This window comes from Dipodomys ordii, unplaced genomic scaffold (assembly GCF_000151885.1).
Source record: "Dipodomys ordii isolate 6190 unplaced genomic scaffold, Dord_2.0 Scaffold64, whole genome shotgun sequence".
Taxonomy (NCBI): domain Eukaryota; kingdom Metazoa; phylum Chordata; class Mammalia; order Rodentia; family Heteromyidae; genus Dipodomys; species Dipodomys ordii.
Genome location: NW_012267280.1, coordinates 7,569,775 through 7,580,997, shown reverse-complemented (window position 1 = coordinate 7,580,997; position 11,223 = coordinate 7,569,775). Strand labels below are relative to the sequence as shown.

Genomic DNA, 11,223 nt, shown 5'->3' with positions numbered 1-11,223 from the left:
CCCAAAAAAAAAAAAAAAAGAAGTGCTATATTTAGAATGCCATTTTTGGGTAATTTAATTAGTATCCAGTTGAGTGTTGAAAGTACTATTGGAAATAATACAGTGAAACTGTCAACTTTGAATATTAATAATAGAACCTCCAAATGGAGGCTTGCTTTCCAGTTTTGAAGAGGGACAAGACCTAATAGAGGGAAATTGAAATGAAGGAAGAGTTTAATAAGTGATTAGCCACTGTTTTATTAAGATAAAGCTTTCTGAAGATTACAAAGTCCATTTTGAAGACCAACTAGTCTAGAACAGATAAACTAGATACACAGAGTATATTACTAGTGTTAGTGTTGTAACTTTTTCTGTTGGGGAAAACTCTGACATTCCTTTTAAGTCAGCTTTGGAAGTATTTTAAGTGGGGTATTTTAAGTCCCTGTAGTATAATGTGAGTGGGGCTTCACCATTCTGAGTAACTTCATTTTTCTGTTTTTCAGTTTTGAGAAGAACATTTTCACTACATAAGGCACAGTCAGTAGAGGATATGGAGAATTTCTTCCAGTTGGTGAGAAATATTGTACCAGCCCCAACTTTGAAGAAACACAAAGGGCAAGATGGGCAAATAGGCGTGGTTGGGGGCTGTCAAGAGTGAGTGTCACTTTAAAATGTTGATGTTTTTAAAAAGGCCATTTCTTACCTATCTGCATTTGCCTGCCTGCTGTCTGTCCATCTGTGCATCTTCAATCATTTCCGAATGGATGCGGCAGAGCATGTGGCCTGTCTTAGAGATGAGCCATCTGATGGAGTAGCAGCTCTATGGAGCTCCAGATGACTTGTTCTCATCGTTGTATCTGAAAATCTGACGGGCATTCAGCTTGCTTTCACTTCTAATTCATGTCATCTTGTTTGAGTTTTCAAATTCTGCATTTCACCAATGCATGCATGAATGTGTAGTTTTTGTTTTATTTGTCTGTTTTGTTGTTGGCTTTCCCAGTTCCTGTGAGTACTGTGTTCCGAGCCACATGCATGTGGTAGGAGCTCAGCTCCCACCCTGCAGGGCACGGAAGCAGCTGGGCCTGGCTGTTGGCACGAGCTGTTTTTTGGTGTGATTCTGCAAAGGCCTCTCATTTGTGTGTGCTAGGGTGCAAGCAGGGATGTGGTCTGTCAGCCCTTTTGCTTGGGACACTTCAGAGTCACATGTGTACGCAGAGCGGCTCTTTGTTCTGTGTGCTTGGCATTTGTCTCCTGCTGCAGGTGGGCTCAGTTTTTGGGTGCTCACCTGATGGCAAAGGCAAGGGTCCTCCTTCTGTGCCAGAAGAGGTGCCCAGCACAGCCCCTTGGTGTTCCTACTCCTGCAATGGCACCAGGGGCGCTGCAGAGGCCCACTGTGCACAGGTGGGGCGCTCCTGGTGGGGGGGGGGACATGGCACTCAGTGGCTGTGATGACTTTGCCATTAGTCCTGGAGAATGCTTTCTTCTGCTCTAGATCCCTGATCCCCCGACTACCTGGACTTGCTCTCTGGCAGAAGCCTCTCCTGCCAGCGCTGCTTTGTCCTGCCTGGTGTGGAGGCATGGGCACCCATGCCAACCATGGAAAACAGCAGCAGGGGGGAGAAAGAGGCTTTTCTAGTTCTCCTGTGTTGAACATCCATACTGTAACCTCGTGTCTGTCTATGATTCTTACCTGTTCGCGTGGTATTTTTATCTGCCTTTTATTGATAGCTTGTTGTTGACTGCCTGCCTTGCTCAGAAGTTCTGACTCTACTATCTTTTTAGGTACACGGGAGCCCCATATTTTGCAGCAATCTCAGCTCTCAAGGTGGTAAGTTTGCCCCAAACCCCTTGGTGGAGTGTTTCTGCTAAAGAGTGGGTTATCCAGGGCTGGGAATATGGCTCAGTGGTAGAGCACTTGTGTAGCATGCATGAAGCCCCAGGTTCAATTCCACAGTTACCACATAAACAGAAAAAATCTTGAAGTGGTGCTATGGCTCAAATGGTATAGCACTAACCTTGAGCCAAAAGAAGCTTAGAGGGGGGGCAGGGGGAGTAGTTGAGGAGGTGGGAGGGAAGGGATGGTAGGGGGAAAACAAAGGAGGAGGCAGTAATGCACGATAGGAAATGTACTCATTACTTTGCTCATGTAACTGTAACCTCTCTGTACAGTATTTTTACAATAAAAAAAATACAAAAAAATGAAAAAAAGAAGCTCAGGCCCTGAGTACAAGCCCCATGACAAGCAAAAAAAAAAAAAAAAGTGGATTCTTCAAGTATGTTCTGATAGAAATCTGAATAATAGGATAATCATGGGTGATAGAAACACCTGTATATCTATTCTGGCAATAAAGTAACATGAATTACAGTCTCCCTTTAAAAAAAAATAAATGTTTTGTTCATATTATTCTTCACCAGAGTAATGCTAGGATACCTCACATCTGCCAACTAGTGCTTTGGAACTGGTGTTTTTCCTACAGACTTGATCCAGTTCCAGTGCCCCTGTCTAGCGGGCAGGGGCTGGGCTGGGTGGCTCTGAACTTGCACGTGAGGGCATTGTAGAAGTCTGCCTTTGTCTCCAGCATTTTTGTTTGTTTGTTTTTTGGTTGGTTGTGGGGCTTGAACTCAAGGCCTGGGCGCTGTTCCTGAGCCACTTTGTGTTCAAGGCTAACACTCAACCACTTGAACCACAGAGCTACTTGCAGTTTTTGAGTGGTAAATTGAAGGTAAAAGTCTCACAGGGACTTTTCTGCCCGGGCTGGCTTCGAACCGTTATCCTCAGATCTCAGCCTCCTGAGTAGCTAGCATTATAGGCGAGAGCCACTGGTGCCTGGCCCCAGCATTTTCTTATGCCACTTTTTCCAAGGCCTCCTGGCTATGGTATGACTGGTTTGTGTTGTTCCTGTGGCATGAGTGCGGAGAGACTGGAATGGTTGGACCTCATCTGTCAGATGCTCAGCTCGCCCCTGCTGCCCATAGGTCCTGCTCAGCACACCCTGCTCTAAGTGGACATCTTGCCTTGTTCCTCAGGGTGCAGACTTGTCCCATGTGTTCTGTGCCAGGGAGGCCGCGCCTGTGATCAAGTCCTACAGCCCAGAGCTGATCGTTCACCCAGTCCTGTGAGTGGGCCTGTGTGTCCTTCCTCCACCAGCAGCTGTCCAAGGCTGGCCCTCAGTGCTTCTGCCCACAGGCGGAGAGTGGAGAGCCCCTGTGCTCAGAGTTTGTAGCCGGTGCTACCTGGAGTAAGACTACTGTAATGAAACGGCCTGGTAGTGTGCACCTTATAGTTCCAGCTACTTGAGAGGGAGAGGTGGGGGTGGAGGACTGCAAGTCAAAGCCAGCCTGAACAACTTAAGACCTCTGTTAACAATGAAAGGCGAGTCCTGGGGCACCTGTGGTGGCTGATGCCATAGCTGCGGGCATAGCGTCCTTGTCTAGCAGAAGTGGCTGGGGATCTAGGGGAAGTCTGAGCCTGTGTGGGCAGGACTGCTGTGGTGGAAAGAGGATTGGGGGGCAGTGAAGCCTCTCGCAGTCAGCGCCTGATGTGGGTCCTCCTGAACAAGTATAATCTGTGCTGCTTTGACAACGTAAAATGCTCTCTGTTGCCTGGCTCTGTGCCATTGATGGCTGCAGTGTGCAAAAGCAGAGTCCTTCCTTTAACCATGCTGACATGCAGGGCCCATTGAACTGGGAAGTCTCACTGCACTGGGAAGGCTACTCTGACACTGACACATCACAGGTGAGCAAAGGCCTGGAGCAGGGACTCGGCGGCTGCACCTGACGTTCCCGTGGCGCCCACAGGCCCTGGGGAGAAGGCCCTGTCACACAGCCCCAGTGGAGGCTGTACCAGTATCTGTAGCACCAGAGTCCTGGGGCTCAGGGTTGTCTGAGCAGCTCAGCGGGAGGGCAGGACCCAGTTTATGACAAGGGGCTCCTGGGCTTCATTGGGAGCCCTGGGGCTGGGTGGTGGCTGCTGTAAGGTCCTGCCACAAGTAAGAAGTATATACACTCAGAGGGGAGAAGGGACTGACTCTTTGGGGGTTTGGGGAGAGTACAGCCCCCAGGCCTGGCTAGCAGGCTAGAACCAAGGCATGAGCCTCAGATGAGACCAAGAGTGTGTTAGCCTGAGCTGGCTGTGTGTTCACCTGGGGGACATGTGGCAGACGTTGGACCTATGTGTTTTGGTTACCTGCAGGACATCCTAGTGGACGTGACTAGAAGGCACGGGCAGCAGTGGGGTGAGCGGGGACAGCTTTGTGCTGACTGGTTCACATGGGGCCAGGTGTATACCAGGAGGTGAGGACGAGGTGAAGGAGCAGCATTTGCAGAGGGGGCTTGGTTCGGAGAAGAGGGGTGAGAGTGGAACACAGCAAGAGCACATCAACAGTCAGGCCATAGATACATCCAGATGGTTCTCGTGGGGCCAGGACAGGTCTCTTGAGGGTCAGCTTGGGAGGGCTAGGAATGAGGGGCGAGTGCCAGTGTGAGCCCCTGTGGGGACAGTGGGCTCCGCTCTCACAGCTGAACCCAGTGCAGGAAGGTGTGGACTAGTGATGGCAGGCCCTGTCCGTGGGGTGACAGCAGCTCTAGGGCGGGGCTTGGGACGTCTCCGGGCCAGTCTGTGGGTGTGTGAGATGCTCCCAGACGCTCCTGTGTATCCACACAGATGCCACAGTGGCCAGTGATAGAGGAGCAGATAATTCTGAAATTAGTCTCAGTGATGTATTCTTTGATTTGTTTTGTTTTTGCCAGTCCTGGGGCTTGAACTCAGGGCCTGGGTGCTGTCCCTGAGCCACTTTTTGCTCAAGGCTAGTATTCTACCACTTGAGCTGCAGCACCCTGTCCAGCTTTCTATAAGAAAAGTAAGAAGAGTCTCATGGATTTTCCTGCCCGGGCTGGCTTCGAACTGCAATCCTCAGATCTCAGCTTTTTGAGTAGCTAGGATCGCAGGCATGAGCCACTGGCACCGGATCTTAATGACATATTCTAACTTGTTCTGTTTACGTTTTTGAGACAAGATCTCAGTGGCTGGGCTGACCTGGAACTCTCCATCCTGTTGCCTTCGCCTCAGGTGCCAGGTTGCCAGCTCTCCTCCATACCTGGCTACCACTTATTTTAAATGCAGGAAGCTAGGCCTCTAAGCTTGGGTTTCAGCCTAAGCCAGGCTGTGGGCAGGAGGAGGGATGAAGATGGAACACAGCATGGGGTCTGCAAGATTGAGGAGCAGAGACAGGACACAGGGGTGGGGTGATGGGATATGTGGGTTACGCAAGTGGAGCCAGTGCTTACTTCTTACTGGTATAATCTGGAGTGGGGGTGGGTAGGGGGTTGATGCCAGGGCTACCCGCCCTACTTACACATCTTCTGTAAAGCTAAATTACAGTTTCAAAATCAAGTGGTTTAGGACTGGCATCTAGCTCACAGGGCGAGCACTTGCCCAGCTGGTACCAGACCCTGGTTCCATGCCTGGTTCCAGTACTCCAAAAGAGAGAGGTAAGCGCACATTGTGATTAATTTTAGTTCCCTGTTCCTCCTCAGGGACAGTCTGAGTGCAGTTGAGGAGGTGCAGAAGTGGCTTCCCAGGCTGCACGTCCTCATCGTGGGGCCTGGCCTCGGCAGAGATGACCAGCTGCTCAGTAACGTCAGGGTGAGTCAAGTCATTATGAGTGCACCTCCTGGTAGACACGCTTGGCTCTCACACTCTTTGTTCAGTTTTTCCCAGGGCCTCTTCAGAGCCTTGCAGGTGGATAAGCGAGGCTGTGGAGGCCAGCGATTGAACAGAGTGGACTGAGCTTAGAATCAGGCTCCAGAATAACTAGCTCAGCCATGCGAACACTCCAAGTGCCTGGGTGGTTGGGTGATTGGAACGTGGAAGCCAGGGCTCCCAGTGCTTTTAACTGGGTGTAAGTTCACACTTCAGCATTCCCAAAAGGCTTCCTTCTGGCTGGCCTGGTACCTGCTTGACCATCAGTTGACCCTAAGTGCAGGGGTTATTTTGGGACTCACCTCCGCCAAGACCCACGCTTTTCTATGAGTCTTGGGATCGCCTGTAGCCTTGCAGAGAGGCAGCTGAGGTTTGGGTAGTGATGATGTTGACTCTGTAAATGAATGTCGACGGGGTGCTGCCTTAATATTACGCCTTCCATGTGTGATTTTCTGACCTTGTGATGTGATATCCTGTCCTTGTACCAGTGCCCGGCCCCATGTCGTCAGTGCCCCGTGTCCCAGTCTCACACCATTGGTGCTCTTATGTAGCTTGCTCTATGGCTTCTAGAGACTTCCCTGGTGGGATGCTCAACTTCCCTGATTTTCAATTTTTAATGGCAGAACCTAATTTATCATATCCTGTGTATTTGCTCTGATATTTTGTCTTTTAGTGTTTTTGTGAGTTGATTTTGTTGTTGTTGTTATTTTGAGTAGATGCCTGCACGTAACCCAGGCTGGCCTTTGCTTTGATCTTCCTGCCTCAGTCTCCTGAATATTGGGATTAATATCACGTTTTTTATATTTTCAGTAGTTTTCCTCTTTGTGTTGTCTTGAATAGTTGTGTGTGTGTGCGCGCACATGCACACACACTCTTGGGCATTTTCTGTGGATAAGTCTCCAGACACTCTACAGTGGAATCAGGATTCATGTGCCCCTCCCCTCAAGCTGCTGTTCCAGGCTGGCACCTTCGCTCTCCCTGTGGCAGGACACCCTCACAGGGCTCAGTTCTCGCATTTTCTAGGAGTCTAACAATTAGGCTGTGCCAGGGCTCATGTGTCCAGTGCTTGAGTGTCTGCCTTGGATGGCTGCTCTGTGTGCTCTATTAGAAAATCTAGAAGAGACAGAGATGTCAGAGACCGAAATTGACCTAAGAATCTGTAAAAAGCACAATCCTTTTAGAGAAAAATGGTCCACCAACTTTTTATTATTATTGTGGTACCTCGTTTTAAGATGTGTAAATAAAGTGCTATGAAACCTTCACAATAGTGACTGGACTCGAGAGGACACTTCTGGCCTCTGCTATTGGAGGTGAGTGTGTGCCTGGCTTCTGGAGGTGGATATGTGGAGTGCTGTGTGTGGAGCTGCTGCGGGTCTCTGATGGTTGGTGCTCTCCTTCCTGGCAGGGCATTGTGGAGGCCTCCAAGGCCAGGGACATCCCCCTTGTCATCGACGCAGTGAGTGCAGCCTCTCCTCCATCCCCACAGCAAGCGTAGGGGCTGGGCCGTCCACTGAGTCTCCCCTACTCCCCCAGGACGGCCTGTGGCTGATCGCACAGCAGCCAGCTCTCATCCAGGGCTACCAGAAAGCCATTCTCACGCCCAACAAAATGGAGTTCAGTCGACTCTGGGAAGCTGTGGTAAGTTAGGGTGACTCAGGGAAGATGACGCACGTGCTTGGCCTCAGCCCTGCAGGTCACAGATGGATGCGCATGTGCCTGAGATTGCATGGGCATAGGACAGAAAAGCTCCTGGGCCCAGCAGCCCTATGCAGGACACTCTAGCCAGGCATCTCCCTGTCCTGTGCTGGCCACTGCCTCTGCTCAGTGTGAAGCCATCCATGAAGCCATGGGGACTCATGTAGCAGGGGTCCCATGAGTGCCAGCTTATCATTATTCAGGTTGCTGCTACTTGTGCAAGCCTAGTCTGATGGGAGAGCGAGCTCTGTTGTCGGCTAGACCTGCTTTACAGATAGCCTGGGCTCGCAGGGCCGTTCCTGCTGCGTGGGATCTTACTGTGTGTCTAGGAGGGCTTGCTTGTTCTTGTTTGTCATCATCCATTGTAGATCGGGGGTCCTGTGGATGACCGAGATCACCGTGGGTCTGTCCTGCGGCTCAGCCAGGCTCTGGGCAACGTGACTGTGGTTCAGAAAGGCGAGCAGGACCTGATATCCAACGGCCAGCAGGGTGAGTGGACTTCCCTGTGTGGTGGTCTACACACTCCAGGTGGAACTCTCACGTGTTCACACATGGATAGCTTCTCAGCAGTCCTTGTTCAGCACATGGTGCCATGGCAGGAGACAGCACTTCCCATCCTTGGCTGCTGGGCCAGTGCCTTGGGCATGCCGCTTTGGTGACCTTCCGTAAATGATGGGTAGGAAGCAGGTATGGCCACAGCTGGGGGAGCCCAGGACAGCTCCCCTGCCTGACACCTGGCTATCCACAAATCGCTTGAGTCTTTTCCTACATTTTGTTCTATTTTGTAAAACTGGCTAAAGTGTAAGTGAGCTGCTGTGTCTTTGGGGCCTGTGGGTTCTCCAATGGGGCTCAGAGCACCAGTGCTGCAGGAATCAGCCTGGGCGTGGGGTCCTGTTGACTCATTCTGTACACAGCAGCGTGGCATGGTGTGTGTGGGAATGGTAGACAAGGTGTGTGACTAGGAACCTCACATTCAGAGGAGAGCAGGAAGGCACACGGGCATGTGCACTTCTGCACACACAGCCCTAGGTAGGAAGCAGGTTCCTGAGGTGAGGTTCTTACAACATGGGACTGTCCAAGACTAACCCAGACAACAGATAGAACATTGTACCTTGAACTCAACTGTGGGCAAAATTACACCACCTAGTAATGGAGGCGTCTGTGTGCGGTGCAGCGTGATGTCAGGGGTAGTGTTCCAGGCACGCGTGGAGGTGTGGGGACTGCAGGCAGGCTGGGGCTCTGGACTGGAGCTGATGAACAGCCTGTGTCCTGACTTGGCTGCTCCCCCCAGAGCTCCTCTCCCCGGCCACCCCCACCCCAACCCCAGCCTGAAGGCCTCCTGTGAGCCGGGAAGCGTGCTCATGTGTGCTCTGTTCTCTGCAGTGCTCGCATGCAGCCAGGAAGGCAGCAGCCGCAGGTGCGGGGGCCAAGGCGACCTCCTGTCCGGCTCCCTGGGGCCCATGGTGCACTGGGCCCTCCTGGCCGGACCCGAGAAGACAAATGGGTATGGAAACCTCTTCGTCTCCCCACTCTGAAACCACTTAGTTGTGCTGCTCTCCCTGCAGCTCTACTGCTGGGTCCTGAAACATGCCAGATGAGCTGGCCATGCTACAAGGGACACTGGGCAAGGCTTAACCTTCCTCCAGAAGCTTCCACATCTGCCAGTTTCTGCAGATGTGACCAGGCACCATTGGCTTCCCAGCTCTGGCCGATCTTAGGGGCAGCCATGGTGAAGGACACTGGTAGGAAGGCCTGTAAGGCTGAGGACCCAGCACAGAGGCTGGGGCAGCTGGCCTGCACTGCAGTCCTTCTAGATCTGCTTTTCTCCCATTTCATTTTGTCTTGTTGCTTTTATTTTTATTTAAAATCTTTGAGACTGGTCTTTGTAGCCCATGCTGGCCTCAAATGCACCTTCCTCGTCCCAGACTCTTCAAGGCTGGGATTAAGAGGCAGCAAAATTCTAAAATGACAGGCAGTCCCCATATCTCTCAGGCTTGAACTCATGGCCTATACCTCCTAGACAGGTGTCTGCTGGCCAGTCCAGCTTCTTGGCCACGCATTGTGTAGGATGCGCTTCTGGGCCTCACCTGCCACTTGGTGCAACATGGCTCAGATGGTAATGTCCACACGGGCCAGCCTGGGTGCTTGTGTGGATCTGCAGGCTGGGGCTCAGGTCAGCTCCTACCTGCCCCGCCTGGTGCTGTGGGCACAACAGGCATGTGAACAGCGTCCTCACAGCAGCATGGCACGTCCAAGAGAGCTGTGGAGCAGCCTTGAAGCTTCCCTAGTACTCACTGGGAACCTGCTATCTTGCGCATGTGTATGTGTGTACGTACACCTACACCCACATGCGAGCTGGAAAGAACCAGGTCCTCGTGTATGCTAGGCAGACTACACTGAGCCAGGCTCTCCTGGAGCGGAAGGCGTGCACAGGGACTTGAGATCTGATCGCTCGTACTGGTTTGGGCTGGTACAGTTGCCTTCTCCTCAGAGGCATGGCAGACTCACAGCCAGTTTGGGGGGCCTACTCCCCTCTCCCTGACTTGCCTCTCCCCTCCAGCTCCAGCCCGCTCCTGGTGGCCGCCTGGGGGGCATGCACTCTCACAAGGCAGTGCAATCACCAGGCCTTCCAGAAGCATGGCCGGTCCACCACCACCACCGACATGATCTCCGAGGTGGGAGCCGCCTTCAGCAAGCTCTTTGAGACCTAAGGTCAGGTTACATTTGTGACCGCGTACTGGGACACAGGCCCGGGCACAGGCTCCCCATGAGGGCCTGAACCCTGGCTTCACTGACTGATACCGAGATTGGGAAATCTGACAGCTGTTGTTGCCTAAACTGAAATATATTTGGAGATGTTATAAATCTAGGCAGTCTCCCTCATTTGCTTAACTTCTCAGCAGTAGCTAGCAAGGAGGGCGGAGAGGATCTGTGAGAAGGAAACCCAACAGCACAGCTTCTATCTGTCCTCATGACCACATTTGGCTCCCAGAGATCTCTATTCAAATGTCTGCTTACCCAAGGCTGCCCGGGGGCTTTGTTTGATTTATGAAGTGAGTGGGTGTTGGTAGGGGTTCATTTAGAATTCATGGGAGAGAGGCACACCTGGAAATCTGGAGCTGTCTAGAAGACTGGAGACTAGGGTACTGCTGACACTCGGGGTGGTAGGGAGTGCAGGACAGTCCCCATCTGAGCCGGAGGCCTATGAGCAGATGTCCACCCTACAGCTAGGACCTGGGGAGTATGTGTGGGGAGCTGTGCTTCTGATGCAGCCCCTGGTGCCATCCAGGGAAGAAGCGGCAGGTATGTGGGAGACGAGCCTGGATGGGGAAAGGGCCAGACTGTTGTCTCCAGAAAGGCGCAGCCCACTTGAGATGGGCAGCTCTGAATTCCAGTGAACATGGTGGCCTCCTCTCAGCTTTGTTCCGTGGTAGAGACAGAGTAGCTGACAAGGACTTTCTGGTCTCTGACACTCAGTGCTGCTCCATATAGCTAGCGTGTCTTTAAAACCAGTCAGCTTGTCAGGTTTTCATACAGATTTGCTGTTACTTCACGTCTAATTTAGAAGCTTGGTTCCGCATGTGCACCATCTTCTGGAACGGTGCCTTGAATGTCTTTGCTCTGGAGGGTTACGTGTAAAGCCTGGGACTGACAAGGCGAGAGGACCAGACATGGCTGTACCCTCAGCACTGGGACACTGAAGGACTAGGATTGCAGTTTAAGGGCAGCCTGGGCTATGTCAACCCCATCTGAGCAATAATAAAGATTGGCAATTGGAGACTGATGATGGTCAGTTTGGTATGTGTAAAGGCTCTTGGTTTCTGTCACCAACACTGTAAAAAACAAAT

General features: G+C 51.8%; 1 protein-coding gene across 3 annotated transcripts in view; it reads left to right on the top strand.

The window, feature by feature from the left end:
* The window catches only part of Carkd (carbohydrate kinase domain containing), a 14,406-nt gene extending 3,255 nt beyond the window's left edge, over positions 1-11,151 (top strand). For 2 of the 3 annotated variants that reach the window (XM_013022885.1, XM_013022883.1), the window contains exons 2-10: positions 483-633; positions 1,762-1,807; positions 3,007-3,095; positions 5,515-5,623; positions 7,086-7,136; positions 7,214-7,318; positions 7,744-7,864; positions 8,759-8,879; positions 9,936-10,244. In XM_013022885.1, the coding sequence (XP_012878339.1) occupies positions 483-633; positions 1,762-1,807; positions 3,007-3,095; positions 5,515-5,623; positions 7,086-7,136; positions 7,214-7,318; positions 7,744-7,864; positions 8,759-8,879; positions 9,936-10,086 (944 nt within the window). In that variant the 3' untranslated portion in view covers positions 10,087-10,244. Of the gene's footprint in view, positions 1-482; positions 634-1,761; positions 1,808-3,006; positions 3,096-5,514; positions 5,624-7,085; positions 7,137-7,213; positions 7,319-7,743; positions 7,865-8,758; positions 8,880-9,935; positions 10,245-10,940 lie in introns of those variants that run through there. The other variant, XM_013022884.1, reaches the window with a different exon arrangement.
* The last annotated feature ends 72 nt before the right edge of the window (positions 11,152-11,223 follow it).